The following is a 17944-nucleotide window of genomic DNA, read 5'->3' on the forward strand; positions in this document are numbered from 1 at the left end:
AAACCACACCACCCTGTCTTCAGTGTTTTGTGTTCCAGAAAAAAACCACACACACACACTATTCAGGAACACAGTAGAAAAACTGAATGAGGTCTTTCTCTCCCATCTGCAGAGACTTGCCAGCGTTAGGGACTTAACTGTTTTATCAGGGGTCTTGATTATTTTAAACAGGGAATATATGAGGGTATTTTGAAGATTCCAATGTGCTAACACAAAAACAAGGGCTATATAATCCTCTCCTTATTTTGTCCATCAAAAGCCACCTAAGATCTACTTGCCAGTTTTACCAGCTTCTGAATTTATCTACAGTGCTATTCTTGAAGACAAGCACACTTGAGTGTGCTCAACCAGTACTGATTAACTTTCACAGAATCTCTTTCGATGGTATTGATTTCAAGGTCTTTCTTCTAGACCTTATTAGGTTCTTTGTGACCCTTTCTTATATCTAGGACATAAATATGTCCTTTCTTCCCTGTTGATATTTTAGATAATAGCTTCATCCTTTGTATGATATTTCAGTAACAAATATAATAGGGGCAACACTCGGTCTGTTTTAGTCTTTGAATTATTTTTGCTGTATGTGAGATGACCTTTATTTCTCCCTTGTAGAGCATCTATTGCTATTTCAGGGGATTTGGGTTGCATTAACTTAAGTGATTGTACTTGCACAATACAGCTTTGGGGAATTTTGTATTTTATTTCTTTCCCGTGTTTTAACCTTTAGTCAGACCACCAGATTGATATTTTTGATATGTGTTAATTTCCTTTTAATTTTTGTGCTCATGATCATTTCCTATAATGTTGCCATGGTTGGAAGGGTGATACTGCTAAAAGTCAAGAGTGTCTAGCCAAGTAGTTACTGGAAATGGACATTTTCTGAGAAGGGAGAGTTATTCTTTATTGAGGGTGCGGCCACTGGTAATTTTCCCTCAAGTGGATTGTCTCACACCTTAGATATATGGGTAGTAGTGACTAGATTTAGTGGACCATAAAAAACAGGACATAGTTTTAAGAAATGAGGTATATTGGGAAATATAGGGAGAATTGAATAAGGTGATAATAAGGCATATATATATATATATATATATATATATATATATATATATATTTCACTGTACACATTCATGAAATTCTTAAAATAATGAAAAATAGTAGTGTTGCTTATGAAGGGTAGATCAAAACACATCCAAACCAAAACTACAATATCTTACATGTAACCAAGTCTCAGTGGTTCTCAAGTGCTAGAGCCCCGTGGTTCAATAGAAGCTGCCAACCTAAAGGGGTTTAGAAGCACTCAGTCAGAAGCCAAACCTGGGGTCGACAGGCTCTGGGCATACACCTCTCTCCTTTGCCCTGTGAGGCCTACAGAGAGGAACGAAGAAGATCTAGTGATTCATTAGCCTAGAGTTGGGTTGTAACTGACTCCTCTGTAAGTATCCTAGTGTCCAGGTACCTCACGTTCTGAGGTCACCAAAGAGCTCAGTCACCAGGGAGGGACACTGTTGGATACCATCAGTCATTCATCTGGAGACAGGTGAATCCCAGGACCCACAGCAGGGGTGCCTGAGTCATATAAGCATTCATTCCAGACACTGATCAGATGCTTGAGGATACAGAAACTCAGAGGCAAGTGAGCATGACTTGGGTGCACACATGAAGTCTAGGCCCCTTTTCTGTGTCAAAAATCTGTCCCTCAAATATGCCAGAGTTTCTATAATCACTGTGCTGTGCCATAACAATAAACAAACACTAATATTTTGGAATATCTTCAGTATTTATATTTGTAATCAAATCTATCACTTAAACCAGAAATTTAACAAGGGGAAAGTTTTACTTCCATTCATGTGCCTTTCTGTTGATTAATCTATTATTGTCAATATTGACATGAACTTACAATAAAAATTCTGTACTGCTTTCTGAGTTCTATTGTTTGTATAGTGCTTAGAATATAAGTACAGGATCACTTCTCTCATGGTTTTCTACAGAAAAATTGTATGCACAAGAACAGAGTTCACACAGACAGCACAACAGGAGAAAATGAATTCAGCAAAGAGTGAAGGTTTTCCATTAGACATGAATGTCTTCAGAGATTTACTATTTAGATGTAACATCTAATTTTAAATTTTAGAACCTGAAATTTTATCGTCTGTCTGTCTGTCTGTCTGTCTGTCTGTCTATCTATATACCATTATTTATTTATAATAATGATAATAGATGGATGATTCATCCATCCACACACATATATATATCCATCTAATTTGTCCATCTGTCTGCTCTCTCTGTCTCTCTGTCTCTATCCGTCTTTGTATCATCTATCTACCTACCTGTCATCTATCCATCCATCCATCTATCCATCTAAACATCCATTCAATATGTCCCCTATCTGTTTATCCTATCTGTTTATCTATCTATCTATCTATCTATCTATCTATCTATCTATCTATCTATCTATCTCTCCATCCATCCATCTATCTATCCAACTTACCTATAGTACATGAAGAGTTTTCATGGTCTAAAGTGAGCTCAGGTTAACTAACATGCTTTATTAGCAACAGTAAAATAGCTTTACCCCTATGAGGGAGAAAAAAACCCATTTGCAAATCCTAGTAAGGAAATCCTCCTTCCTTGGCACAAGAACTGATATAGTACCTCATAACCCTTTTCCTGTCCCTAAAGTCCCATTGGTTCTCTGGAGTCATTCAGGTTATATATTTCATAACACAAGCTTTACAGAAGCATAAAAGACATTGCTTCATCTCAGGAAACAAGAGGTGGAAGTATCGAAAAAACCAACAGCAAAAGCCACTGAGAAAGAATGCCAAGTCAGCACTTCCCATGCTGAGTTTCTCTACCCAGCATTTACCACAACATCTCATCCAGCTTGTGGCCAGCACTGGGAAGTTGAGTGAGGTGAGCGCCTAGTCAGACTCAGTGCTCAGCCACCCTGACAGAAAAGGCGGGGTATACAACAATGGGCCTTTTGAAAAGAGCCTGCACACATGGATTTTTATTTGGCAGTTTAAAGTGCTAAAAGAAATATGACCTGCTAAGGCAGAAGAAAAACAAAACCATAAGTGGTCTTTTGTTTCTTCTAATGTGTTACCAATTCACTTTGACAATGGTGCCAATTTCTCTGTGACCACACAGTATCATGTCCACATTGTATTGTGTTCCTGGGAGGCCAGCATAAGATAATCTTTAATATGACCAAATGGAATGACCAAAGGTATCCAGGCACAAGATTTTATTATAGCTCTGTACTTAGAACTAGATGATTCTTCAGTCAGCTTATTACATATGTGAATGCCTAATTCATGTACTTTAAATTTCCACCATGCCCTCCATATTCTTGTTAACATAAGCCACTTGTGTGATTCATGCCCTCTATAACTTCAGAGCTACAGGAACACGGACAAAACATATCCACTATTCAAGGAGCCTTTAATGTTTATAAAACATATAGTGTCTGCAGAGTTGACATTTAAACAGGAGTTGGTGTTTGAGATCACGAAAACATGAAGAGCACTTGATGCCTTCCCATTTTATGTCCTTACAGCATGCAAGTTCTGCAAATCATAAAGATAGGGTACAAAATACCCAGTGTTGGCAGTGGATCAAGTATGAGCACAGTCCCTGATGTGTGTAGATGGCCTCGTGCTAGCATCTATCAAGAGTGTTGAGCATCTAGTGTGCCGGGAGCACCTTGCATACGTAGGTAGGACATGTAGGAGGTTTCAAGTCTGTGTTCTTGGCGATGGGTTGTGGGAGTAAGGTGGCTACTTACCACATTGCATCCTGCACAATCAGGTCCATTTTCACAGGTCCTACGGCGGGCTTGAATGCCACCCCCACACTGGGCTGTGCATCGTTCCCAGGGTCCCCAGCCTGTCCAGAACATGTGTGGTGGGCACAGCAAGTGTTCATTGCAGTATCTGTAATAAGGAAACCCAGAGGAAAAGAAGACTGTTCAGTGCTCAAGAGGCCACCAACCTTTTCACTTCCCATCCCTGTGCCAGATGTTGAACAGATGGGCATGCTCAGCATGAGGGGCTTTCTGTGTCTGGAGTGCTTGCACCATACAAGGGGCAGATGTGGTGCTGGCCATGCTGAGTGTGAACAGACAATGGGATACGTGGCAGACAGCGAAGAGAATGCCAAACTCACAATGCAGGATGGAACTTCCTGTGCAGCCAAGTAAAGGAGAAACAAGACAGAACAAAACCCTTCAATAGATACCCCAAAATAGGAGCATACAGAAAATATCTCGGTAGGGAGTTTATCTGCTAGGCATAAACATCAAACGATAACATAGGTTATGAATTCAAAGTCAGCAGAGCTTCAGTCAAAGTTTCTTATCTTTCAATCTAGTAAGTCAACAATCTTCTGAAAACTAAGACTTTAACCTAAGCCTGGCCTGGAGGCCTGTGACCTTTACTACTTATGTATTTAAATTTTCTTTTAGGCTCTCAGAACATCTTCAAGTGATTTCCAGTTAAAAGACCACAAATTACTAATTATCTGATTATTACATTTTTACAAATGTTAGAATTATTTTATAGTCGTTGGTTTCTGCACTTTCATATATACATCCATTTTGCCAGTTTTGAAGTTAAATACTCCAACACTTCTTTAGCCCTATGATTACTTAAGTTTTTCTAAAATCTTTATAACTGTGTATGAAATGGAGTGAAATGAGAGCAACAAACAGACATAAGAGGAAAACGGACTGGCATTCTACAAGGGATAGAACACATGAAAGAAGAATGCAACTGTGAATGTAGCCAAATTTAATGATACCTTTAGTGATTTATGGGACTTCGGTGATTTAAATCCATTTGTTCATTTACCAACTCTAGACTTAGCCTCTAGGGAGTATTAGATTATAAGATTACCAATAACAACTGGATTTTGCAGAGCGCTATGCAAAGGGAGTCACAAAGAGATTGTTGCATAGGTGTTCACAGACTCAGATGAATAGAGAACATAGACACACTCCCAAAATGTGCGCAGCATAAAATACCATCATGATTAACTGTTACTTTTATCATTTACTGGACACTGAAACTGCACTTGATACTCCAAGTGGATGCATTCTGGTGGAGAAAAGGAGAGTAAATGGTAATCAGAAAATGAGAAAGGAGTTGTGTGATTCCTTGACAGATACTCTTGTAAGGTCCGGTTGTTTTCTATCAAATACAGGGAACCCTGATGGAGAACAAGATATTAGGAAGGAGCACAGGGTGTGAAGAGGAAAGGCCAAGCTGAAAGACAATGATAGGATAAGGGATAGACTGTAGTTACCTGCTGGGGTTTCAGATGATAATTAAGGGCAGGAAGGGAGACTGGAGCAAGAAAAGTAATAGTGTTGTGAGAACATAAGGAGAGGACATGAGATGGAATGATCCATCTTTGCCAAATAGTAGCAAATCAAAAAAACACCTCATAGAACTCTCCAAGTAAACTAGCACCATCAGAGGTCAAAGACTCCCTCATGGCTGGTGCCTCATCCCACTGGTGGCTGAAGCCCAAAGACATGAGAAGCTCTCTAAGCTCAGTCTGGAGTCTGAACCTCAGGGGCAGTCAAAGGCAGGAAGACCCAGTGGTGCAAACATTAGCCAATGGTATCTGATTGCGACAATGAAAATGAGAAACACTATGGGTTAGATAAACAGGACAGTGCTGGAGAGCTGGGGTGGATGAGAACTGGATGTCACTGGGTGTGGTAAAAATATCCTAAAGCAACTGTATGAATGCATAAAGAATGAGCAGTGAAGTCCAGGGACCCCATCTTACTTCCAGGGAGAGGCAGTGAGCAATGTCATGGCTGAAGGAGTCTCTTGGTACTTTAGTACCACCCAAGAAAGCAGGTTAGCATCTGAAAACTTGGATACACTGTCCCTGTGCAATTGTCATTCTTTGTGTTTTCAGTATTTCCCATGGGGAAAATGTATTATCGCTGTAAAGATGACAGCACATACTCCCAAATGCACCTGCTCTCAGGATCAGTGCCGCTGGACACTCTCATGTCCTCACTGCGGGGAGGGACCTTCTAAACAGGAGAGAGAGAGAGAGAGAGAGAGAGAGAGAGAGAGAGAGAGAGAGAGAGAGAGAGAGAGGAGACAGAGATACAAACACAGAGACAGAGATACAGAGAAGCACACAGAGAGACACAGAAACAGAAACGAAACAAACATCTCCAGGTATAAACGTGAGTTAAGAAAAAGGTCAGTATAGAGTTTTCTGTAGCAAGTCTCTATAGAAGTCTGGAGTTACAGTAAGTAAATATTCATGTATATATGTAGTTGTTCGGAGAGTTCCAGGAAGAAGCTGCTATTTATTTTAAGAACAGCTTAAAGGGAGTCAAGAAAACTCAGAATTCAGAACAATTCACACTTAATTCAAAATCTCTACATGTGGCTCACAAGAGGGAGAACAAGAGGAACAAGGGCATCTCACATTTAGAAGCTGACTCACTGATATTTTAAATGTGATGGTTCTTTATACTGCTTTCCCCTTGTTTCAATTTTCAATTAACGTGGGTACTCACAGGTACACGCACACACGTGCACACACACAGAGACACACACACAGCAGAGAAGGTAAAGAAAATCCTGCTAAAAATGCCTATAAAACCCTTGACTTTTAATAAAGAGCAGAGCAGCTGTGTTACTATATCCCCAGAGCAAAATAAATCAGCGTCCACAAATAGTTTCTTGTATTCGCCTACAGCAGGCCACCTCTGAGAATGCTCACCATGTTATTGCAGTTAAAAAATCTCCTGTGAGGTTACCTGTGCATGGAGCTCTGGACTTTGAACCAGTGTTAATCAATTATCCCTTGGGACCTAAGGCCACCAACAACCCGCATCTCCTTTTCTTTCTCGCTCTACAGTTCTCCTGTGAAACAAGCTACACGAAGATTAGTAGAGATGGGACCCTGTAGCGGGAATGGTCAGAGGGAAACAGAAATGTCTAGGCTATCTCTTTATGCAGAATTTCAACGTACAGCAGTTAGTTAGCATCTGGACCCTGCCAAGGCCCTTAGTCTGTATTCTCTGCAATGACCAGAAGAGCGCTATCTTTCTCAGTACCCTGGGCTAACCCATGTTCCTACAGGCAGCCTCCTCAGTGAACTGCACATGAAACAGTGAGATGGAAAGCAGTGAGTGGGATATCTCAGACTGCTTAGATTGTTATTAATTATAGATAAACATTTGTCCAATGGACCAGCATCTGTTTCCCATTTTACCAGTCTGCTGTCTTATAAAAACAATGGGCTAATGTCTTTAACACGTTACTGTCTTTATTGGGCTTTATTATTGTTTTATTGGGTCTGAAATCATGGAGAGTCACAGACATTTTATGATGCATTAAAAATTAAGATTTTAATTTTTCTCATGACTGCTGTTATTTTCCATTTAAAAGCTAACCAATGACCTAGCATTTTCTCCCCATAAATTATTGATTTTTCCATAAGCCAACTTTTGCTAAAAATTACTGTATTCTGCAATTGTATTGAGGCTACAGTTACAGCACCGACTCTGTCTCCTCCTCACATTTCCTTCTAATCTGGTTGAGTCTCTATTGGTTCCTCATGACAGTCTGCTAGCCCAAACTAACTGAAGCCTACGGAGAAACAATTTTTCTTGGTTCACCTTTACTGGTCATCCCTTTCTAGGACATTCTGGAAGAATGAAGCCTTTCATGGCACCAGAGAACTGAGCATCCATTAACACATCAGGAGGTTTAAGACACTCCCATATTGGATATCACTTTAGCTCATCACAGAACAAAAACATTTCCATAAAGGTTAGATGTCAACAGATACATTCACTTTAGACCCTGAGACCATTAACTTGATAACATATTGGGAAATCTCTGATATGAATCTATACACTTCATGGTTTATAAATCACAACTTCACATACTTCCCCTGAATATGGGTAAGGCTTGTCACTTTTAGCTATCAGGACAGGTAGATTATGGTTATGTGTGGTTATGTCACATAATAGTATAGTAGCTTTATTTCAAAGACATATCTCCCTTTCTAACTTTAACTGACAGTGGCCTCTAATAAAGATGCACCAAGAAACTGAGGTCCTCAGCCTAACAGCCTACTAGACATGTAGGTTTCCCACAACAGCACAAACTAGGAAGCAGATCTGGGTCCAGGTGTGCCTCCGAGGACAAAGCCATGGCTTTTTTACTGCAGCCTCCTGACAGCTTGCATCCACAGAGGCAGAGGAGTTGTGTCCAGTCTGGGGACTCACAGAAACACAAGGAGTTTTATACAGTTACATTTTTTTAGTCAAAATGTGAAGTCTAAAGAAGACCAGGTACCATGGAACACAGTGCTAAGCGGTACCAAAATAACAAAACCAAAATGCTCTGAGACCCAGAGGTAGGTGGAAGTGGGGAATTTGAGAAGCAGAGATAAAGTCTAAATTACTATATATAGAATACTAGAGGTTTAGACTTTGTGGAACCTGACAGAGAAGGTTTAGAAGGAAATAGAATGCAGAAGTACAACAGAAAAGATGGCTCAGTTAGAAATCTGACTAACAAGGGGAATAGAGATGTCTTCCAACGAGATAGACAGGAAGCACAGGAGAGTGGGATCAGCACCATGTAGATGCCAGTAGAATTCAAATCGAAAGCACGGTGAGAAACCAATTCTTCACATCCAGTGGGATGGCTCCAACCCAACCTGGCAACAGTAAACACTGGCAGGAATGTGGGGAAGCTGGAAGTCTATGGTTTCTGGTGGGAACGGACTAAGGTGAAGCCACGGTGGGCAGTAGTCTGGCATCCCTCTAAAGGAGAACATGCAAGCAGTACTTCCTCTCATAGTGATTTACATAAAATAATTGGAACAGAAAATTCTAGCACTGTTTAAATAGGCAAGGGGGAAGAGATGACCTGTGTCCACTGATTGGAAACTAAATGATCAAAAGATGTAGTCAGACAAGTGAACGCCGCCATGTATCCAGAAAGAAATGAAGTTCTGATATAAGCTGTCATACTAACGGAACTTTAAAACATTATGTTAAGTAAAGCAAACAAGACACAAAGGGACAGACATTAAAGCTTTCCAATTATATGAGATACACAGAATATGTAAATTAACAGGCGGAATAGTCAATAGGGTTTCCAGGGAGATGGTATGGGGTAATATTACTTAGTAGTGATGACAAAGTTTTAGACATGAGGAGTTGTGACCTTTGCACAATAAGGTGAGTTCAATTAATGCCAATGGATTCTGTACTTAAAATGGTTAAGTGGTCAATACATGATGTTTATATTTTAACATAATAAAAATATAAAAATGGGACAGATTTTCTTAAATTAAAGAGCTAGTATAATGTGGTCCCAGAATGTGACAAACCTAAAATTGTTCTCTATAGTTATATGAGAAGTAGAACAAGGATGTGTGAAAGAAGTTACACATACATGGACATTTCAGAGCAAAGTGTCTTCCTGCAAGTCATGGTACAGAAAGAGAAAAAAAAAAAAAAAAAAACCCAAGGAGTGGATTATTAAAAGAACAAGGACTCAGGTGTCACGAGGATCAGACTTTGCTGATGGCAAAAAAAATAAAATAAAATAAAATTAAGAAGTAGCTCCCTAGTACTTGAGCGTTGTGTCTTAGTTACTGTTCTGTTGCTGTGAAGAGACATCCATGACTAAGGCAACTCAGAGGAGAAGGCACTTTATTGGGGCTTGCTTACAGTTTCAGAGGTTCAGTCTGTTCCCATCATGGTTGAGGCACGGAGGCATGCAGGCATTGTACAGTAGCCAAGAGCCACATCCTGATCCATAGGCAGAAAGAGAGATGGGGGAGGGGAGAGGGGTACTGGGCCCAGCATGGGCTTTTTCAAACTGCAAAGCTCACTCCCAGTAACAGAATTCCTCCCACAAAGCCATAACTTCTAATCCTTCTAATTCTTTCAGAGTTCTACTCCTTAGTGACTAAGCACTCAAACATAGGATCTCCCAGGGATTAGCCTAATGCAAACCACCATACACTGCCAGGGAAAGCTGGGGTATGCCTGTTTAGCTTCCTGAGGAAACCTCAGCAAGATCTAAGATGGGAGGCAGGCTGTGACGATGCATAGAGTCCACTAGAGTCCAAGAGCAAGAGTGTGACTCGGGGACCCTCATTGTCACCCAGAAGGAGCCTAGCAAGCTGTCAGTTGCTGTGTTCTAGTGACCTCAGCGGGACTGTGAGTCAGAAAAGGACTGTCTCAGACAGATCTGGGACTGTGCCCTTCATTTAGAAGAACAAATCCCAAGGAAGTTTACTTAAGTTTTTAAAAGTTTATCAGAGTAATTTCAACAGCGTAGAAGGAAGGGATCATGGGAACTGGTCATGAAATGCTACTGGGCACATTCTACTGGCAGGAATGTACAAGTTTTACCAGCTCTGGTAAAACTTCTCAGCTGCAAACATCTGCTGACTTTATGACAAAGGGAAGAGATTTTAGAAAGCTTAGCTAAGAGAGCACAAGGCGGATCCGAGGAACACAGAGCAGGATGCCCACATCATAAATAACTCCCAACACTCACTTGGCTACACTCCAGGATTCCTTTGGAGAAAAGATTGAAGTGACTCTCATATATAAATTTTTTTTTGAGAAGGAATGGTCATAGCTGTTGTTTGTTGGCCACCACTGCTGCTGTACAGTGTGAATGTTAATGATCCAACTCGTGTTTTTGGATTGAAATTGACAGACCAAGAAGTATGACTGCCACACAGCCTCAGACATGTCTTTCTTAGATGGTGGCACTTTGAGCTTTGGGGTGGTATAATTTAATGGTATAGGGTATTGGGGACGCTGCAGATAGATGAAAGGCATTCTGTAGATAGTAGGGTATGAGTGATTTGGGGACAGAGACTTGTCTACGGCAGGCAGACTCCGAAGTGATGCCAATGAGACTTGTTCCACTATGCTACAACCCCCTTCTCTGCAGTGTGGGCAAGGTCCATGATTTCCTTCTTACTGAGCCACTATGGCTGGATGAGTCCCATGAATATGGTAATTTGTTCGTAAGTTGAGTTTGTTCGGAAATGGAGACCACACTAGGAAGGCTCAGTTGTCAAGGGCTTGCTTGGGGCAGTATCTGGCTGACAACTCGGAAGCTCTGGCACGAGGTTCCACTGACAGAGTGGAGCAGCAATTGCATGTTGTTTTGGTGTTAGTTGATGGAGCCATAGTGACAGAGCAGTAGAAAACTAACCCAACTGCATTTTGGTACTTGTACCAAGGTCTGCTTTATCCTGTATTAAAGATAATCTTTGGAGATTTGATGTCTCTACTAAGTTCTTGCTCCTCAAGTTATTTGTTCCAGGAAATATTAGAAAAAGAAAGAATATTTATACATCTTACAGCACATGTAAAAAAAAAAGTAACATGAAAACTCCCAGAACACTGTACCTGAGGCCAGGTTTCTACTAGATTAGGTCACACATTGAAAACCCTTTTGCAGAAATCATTAACTATATTGCTGGCACTAGTTGAATTTGGGGGAGAGAATCAATTCTTTCACTTGTCACCATTCTAGGCTTCTTTGAGTTTAAAGCTATTTACATATCACAAAATTTTATTAATTATTTCATATGCCTGGTCCTAGAATTGTGCACACCCCCTTTCTTAATCCAATCATCAAATATCACCACTGCCAGAAGCAGGACAGGTTTTTTCCTTTGGCATGTTGATTTCCCCATCTGACATGGCAAGAAATCTAAGAACTGTTTGCTTACAGACACCATAGTAATCAAGTATTTGGTTTTTTTTTTTCTGAAATACATGTTAGTTTTTTAGAAGCATATTCAATAGAGATGCATCAATTTATGAAAACCATACAAATTCCACATTCTTACCATCCATCTCATTATTTGAAGTAAAATTTTCCTCTATTAAGCGACCCCTTCTCTAACCCCCCAAAACATGTCTCCCGTAAATGAAAAACATGTTAGGTGTAAGACACCCAAACACACTAACCAATGTTTATAAAATCTGTGAAAGTATGGCTTTATGAATGGTTAAGTGTAGAGACAGAACACAGTGCTTTTGGCCACAGAGGTATGCAGCCTTGTTCTCCCTGTGTCTGTGCAATACCTGGACTCAGAGAAGTGTTTGCACAGATGGAAGTGATTTCACTCAAGTGGGGTGTTGGGAAATCCAGTAAGAAGAGTCCTCACTAGTTAGCTTTCTCACCTATCAACTGGTGTTAGATGGAACACTAGAGACAGCCCGGACGGGACTGTCTCAGGAGACTTCTTTAGAAATGACAAACCCTGTCTGTGTGTGACAGCAGCCTTCCTTTCTTCCTTAGTCAAAAAGGAACAAAATGGTCACTGGTAAGTAAGAAACTGGATGTGTGAATAAGAGAAATGGTCTTTCTAGTTGCTATCAAGATATACTCAATACCCACTGCACAACTATGTAAAAAATCAGGAACCCTGCTCTTTGTTTATGAAAGTATATGGCCACAGACAGACATATGGTATGTTTATGAGACTCCCTCAACCCGTGATATTAAATAGGTGTCTCTAATTTTTCATTAAAAGGCACTGGAAGCCTTTCAAAGAGATGGCATGTGTGTGTGTGTGTGTGTGTGTGTGTGTGTCCTAAAAATACTGTGAACTTCATCTATAGCTTTTCACTCACAATAGTGACAGAGTTGAGTATGCATTCAGTAGGTAAGGGAGAGAAAAACGAACGAAGAATAGATTTTGGAGTCAATGCAAAATGATTAATTCTATAACAAAACAATAAAAACACCAAGTTGGATCCAAGTCTTAGGTGGGACGTCCAGATGGAGAACTGAACCCTGAAAGTTTTCATAAAAACCAGCTTGCACTATGGCTGGTATCACAGCTCATGGTTCGTTTGTTTGTTTGTTTTTGTTTTGTTTGTTTGTTTTTGTCACACTGGAGGGTACACAGATAAAGCCTCCCCTGAGCTTTCTCTCACTTGCTTGCTCCCCTGCCCCCCAATTTCCAGCCTAATGGGAGCTTCTTTATCAGATCTGTTCTTTTCACCAGGACCTGCTGGGATTTGCTGCCTCTGAGGCAGGCTAACTGAAATAACTCAGCAACCGTTCTCAGGCAGGCTCACTTTCTGAGTGCACAGAAGTCCAGCACAAAGGTGGCCTCGGTCCTGAGCAATCTCAAGTGACTTGAGATTGGAGTCCCAGGTCAAACATGCAGGGAAACTGGACCAGAATGAGGCTCTTCATGGGAATTGTAGATCAAAATCAAAAGATGCCAGAAGAATAAGATGCAGGTTAGCTTAACGGACAGGAATGCCATAGATAAACTAAGCTAGATCCCAAAGTCCAATTGGCACCACTGGAACGGCAGGAAGTGCACAGATGCTGGTGTAGGGATAGGGCTGGAACCTACCTTTCCTCCCTGTTCTGACCCACGCACACGCGGCCACCATGTCTGGGCGTGGGGTTGCTGCAGGAGCGCTGCCGCACCTGGAAGCCGATGCCACAGGTGGTGCTGCAGGGAGACCAGGAGGTCCAGGGAGTCCAGCCTCCATTCCTGCAGGAGAGGAAGTGATTCAACACCTCAGTTGAGCCAGCTCAGTCAAGCCCCCTTCTGCATGTCTTTGTACCAAGGCTGGACCATTTGGTTGTGTGGCCTCCAGTAGGAGGGAACTGTCTTGGAACAGAGCACACTGGTAACCTCTGTGACTGTTCCCTTACAGATGGCATTTGATTTGAAAGCTCAAACCATCCCAAATGTGCCTACTATGTTTGAAATAGTTAAGGAGCTTTAGTTATTAAAATGTCAGCCTATTAGAATGGTATTTTACTGCACAGTATTAGAAGTGAATCCTTAACCTATAAAATTTCCAATTTTACTTGACTCCTGACACATCTCTTACAACACCTAAACAGTGCCCCTGAGATAGAAGAAACACCCAAAGTCACATACAGCACATTCTATTACATCTAAAAGCAGTGCGTATGCACATGCACAAGGCTTTAGAAAGCCTTCGTGTTGAGAAGAAGTGGAGCTTCCTTCAATTATTTCAAGCCAATCTTGTTAGGAAACGAAGGGGGAGTATTTAATTCAGAATGGCACAAAGCCATATGCAGGCAAGCTATTGTACATATAGAATGATATAGATATTTCAGAATAAAAGAAAAACAAGATGACTCTATTTTACCAAAGTCATTCACAAAATAGACTGCTATTGACCCACATTTTTCATAAAGTGACAGTATATTCAGAGTCTTTGTAATTTAAATCTCCCCTAGATGTTTTCCTGGGCTGTTAGAAGTAAGTTGTATATGTTTTATTATTTGGGGCATTAGGTCATTCATTGTAGAGCTTGGTCTGAGCTTCTATGAATATTGTGTGTAGAACTTCTTTTTGTTCTTTTTCTTAGAGATTTTTTTACGTTTTTACGTTTTGTCTGCATATACAGCTCCTCGCCAGAAGAGGGCATCAGATCCTATGGGACTACAATTATAGACAGCTGTGAACCATCTGCTATGGGTGCTGGGAATTGAATTTAGGACCCCTGGAAGAGCAGCCAGTGCTCTTAAACTCTGAGCCTTCTCTTCAGTCTCAGAATTTCTATTTGCTCATCACATGGCATCCCCATCACACGGGCATCTCCATAGGCATGCTGTATCCTCTGCTAGTCTACTTTCATGAGCTTGGGACAAGATCAGTTTACAGCAGCCTTCATACATTCCTTTTAGACACAAAAATATGTAATGGTAATACTAAAGATATTGCTTTAAATATATAAGTTAATACTTTTAACAAATTACGTAGTTAAGATGAAGTTTTAAATATATTTTGTAGTTTCCTAGTTTATTAGCTGAAACCTAAGACTAACAGAAACAAAACAGATATAATTAGTGCATGGTAAATTGTTGATTGTTGATAATTTTATCAAACCGAGACCACCTCCAACTTCACTCATAAAAATAACAAGCCATTTTTTTTTTTTTTTTTTTTTTTTTACCCTTCTACCCACAGCCTTACACATGGCCAAAATAATCCATGGGGTTATTAAAACTTTACAACAAATCTTAATATTCTTTTAAAACTCTTAATTTCTTAAGCTTTTGAAAACATTATGTGGCTTTATGACATATTCTATTTATAATGTGAAGAACATGTTACCTGCACAGTCAAAGGTAAATAAAAATGTCTAAAACCAGCAGGACTGTAGGAAATCAGAAAATAAGTGAAGCAAGCTTATCAGTAACTATCTATTTTATGTACTTGGTTTTGGATACTTCTAGAAGCTGTTGAGAGGCAGAGTAGGGGATGGAGAGAGCCTCCTGGAGTAATCACGGGGAGATTTTGATAGGTGGTCATCTGCTTACACCTCTACAGCATCCCCGAAGCGGGCTGGTTCACTTATGATTTTAACCTGCAATAAGCTGGTCACGTTTGTTTAGAGAGGGGGACTTTCCAACTGGAACAAGAGCTGAAGCCCAAGTGACAGACAACTGCAGCTCAGCACTCCAGTCTTTCAGTGATGAAATAGCTCACTGTCATCTTCAAAGTAAGTCCAGTCACCTACATTGTGTTTTCTGTTTTATTACATAACCTTATCTTTGTGGCCCTCCTTGGGTTCTGTAAACCTTATGTGGTGGTAGAATCCACCTTGAAGCTGCTACAGATAGAAACCCACTATGAAAACTGCTGACGAGGACAAGGCTTGCCTTTTTGCTCTGCACAGCCTGCTCTGCCCACCCTTTCTGCCCTGGGCTCTCACACAGTTCAATTACTGAATCTGATCTTCAGCCAGTTGCTTCGTAGACAGTTTCCCTCATTGCTTCTTGATCTTAGGCTCACCAGCTACAATTTTAAGAAATGGCCTGTTTGGAATCAAGTGAAGAGGGGACTTGCAAACTGAACCAAGAAGCTTTCTGGGTACAGGGGAAGCAGGCAGGACAAGCGAGTATAGTCAGAAAAGAACATGAGGCAACTCAGTTGACCCTACATCTGGACTGTCCTGATGTCTAAGGGTGTGAGGTCAGAGAGATGGGGTATTCTGAGTTCTAGTCTATCACAGCATACAGAATAGATCCATTCTAGCTAATGCATCATGCTCTACAAGGAGGAATTATCAGTCACATATTTCAGGAAGACATTCAGTAATGGATATTTCCATCAAAGAAGCCAGTTATGTTGAGTGAATTAGTAGTATTTTCCTACCCAATGATGAACTTCTAAACAGTTTAAATTTACAACTTAGCCTCCATTTTGAATTTTTCCTCACAAATGATGTAACCGATAAGTGATGGGTACCCCCTCTTTTTGCCACCTTCATCTATTAAAGAATGACTTGTGTTAAGAATAGCAGCCCAGAGACCTCAACAATCCGAGATAAGATGAGACTCTACAGTAGAATGATCTGAGGCACACACCTGGAACAGTTGGTGATCTCCATTCTAGGCCCCTCACACTGCCAGCCACCACACTGCGGAGCTGGGTTGTCACAGGAGCGAGACCGGCAGAGGCAGGATCCCACAGCGCTGCCATCAGTATGTGTACAGGGTGTCCACGGAGACCATGGGCCAAAGCTTCCATCTACAGTGAGATTTCTGGTCTGGAAGGCAAATGCAAGCATTGGTGTCAGAAAGGATAAAGTTGAAAACAAACAAACAAACAAACAAACAAACCCAGAAAACCAAAAGATCTCTCAAGTGGCAAAAACAACTCTTTTGAAATTTTAAGAAAATTAAAGTTGGCAGTGTGTATGGGAAGATTTCAAAGTCATGCAGCATAGGTCACTGCAAGAGATGATGGGAAAGATGGAGTGGAGAGAAAAGGAAGCAAAAAGAGGAAGGAATAGGGAGCAGAGGGAGAAGAAGAGCAAGAAGGCAGAAGAAGAGGAAGTGGAGGAGTAAAGGTTCACAACTCAGCAATGAGGTTTTGGTAGAACTGCCCACCAATATGAATAACCTAAAGAACAAGAAAAACCCAGAAATATACACATCCGATGCATGGCTGTATCTACCTTAAGACAACTAAAGCCATGAAAGATTAATTCAGACTGGGCTCATATTTACCTCCAAGTGACAATGTTTGATGCCAAGCACATCTCAGGTCCCCCTATAAGCAATCAGATCACTACAGTTCTCAAGTTTATTCTTGCCAGCGGTATACTGTGAGTACCACTCAGAGTCTGTATGCTGGCCAGGAAGGGCTTGGCATCTGCTTATGAGTATATGACAAAGGGCATCTCAGGGCTGCTGCTGAGGATGGACAACAAGCTTGTGGGTGCTTGTGTTGAGTTGTAGAGTGGAAAGGAACCCATAAAGCATCTGGACAAGATGTTTGATGCCAAGGACAGCTTGGTTGATGACAGAGGAATAAATGTGTCAGAGGGTCACGCGGCTCTGCTGTTTCCTGTCAGTGAGAGCTACTGACAGATGCTTTTGTCATCAGGTTTGGAAGAAAGAATGCAAAGCAGGGACAGAGAGAGAAAGAGACGAGGGCACAGCATTGGAGACACCTGCAGGTCACTGCAGACAGAATGCTGAGTGATGGGTCTGAGTGTGTTTGGGACATCAGTTCTTGAACACTGAAGAGTGAGCAGCTTTCTGACGTATGTAATAGAAGATCTCTGGAAAAGAGGCGCTCATGGAGTTAACCATTAAGTTCCCTGTCCAAGGTCTTCCTTCCAAAAGCAACCACAGAGGACTATAGGGCCATCCTCTCCATCTTTAACACAAAGGCAGATGAGTCTCAGGCCATGTGATGACAATTTGATGATAACTGTATTTTCTCTCTGCATTCTCTGGCTCCTGACTCTGTCCTCAGCCAGCCAGTGGTGAAAGGCACCAGCTACAGTAGCAGCAGTATTTTTGATCCATGATGTCTCTAAGTACTATGGGGAATGTTTACACATTAATGTGGTTTTCTCTGCCATCCACTGTGACAAATATGGCTCTACAGT

General features: G+C 41.0%; 1 protein-coding gene across 1 annotated transcript in view; it reads right to left on the reverse strand.

Annotated features, from left to right (window-relative positions):
• Sema5a (semaphorin 5A) overlaps positions 1–17944 on the reverse strand; it is a 200445-nt gene that overhangs the window by 45180 nt on the left and 137321 nt on the right. Inside the window, exons 11-13 of the mRNA XM_034523424.2 lie at positions 16410–16591; positions 13408–13551; positions 3785–3932 (exon numbers count right to left, since the gene is read on the reverse strand). Of these exons, the coding sequence (XP_034379315.2) occupies positions 3785–3932; positions 13408–13551; positions 16410–16591 (474 nt within the window). The remainder of the gene's footprint in view (positions 1–3784; positions 3933–13407; positions 13552–16409; positions 16592–17944) is intronic.

This window comes from Arvicanthis niloticus, chromosome 19 (assembly GCF_011762505.2).
Source record: "Arvicanthis niloticus isolate mArvNil1 chromosome 19, mArvNil1.pat.X, whole genome shotgun sequence".
NCBI lineage: Eukaryota > Metazoa > Chordata > Mammalia > Rodentia > Muridae > Arvicanthis > Arvicanthis niloticus.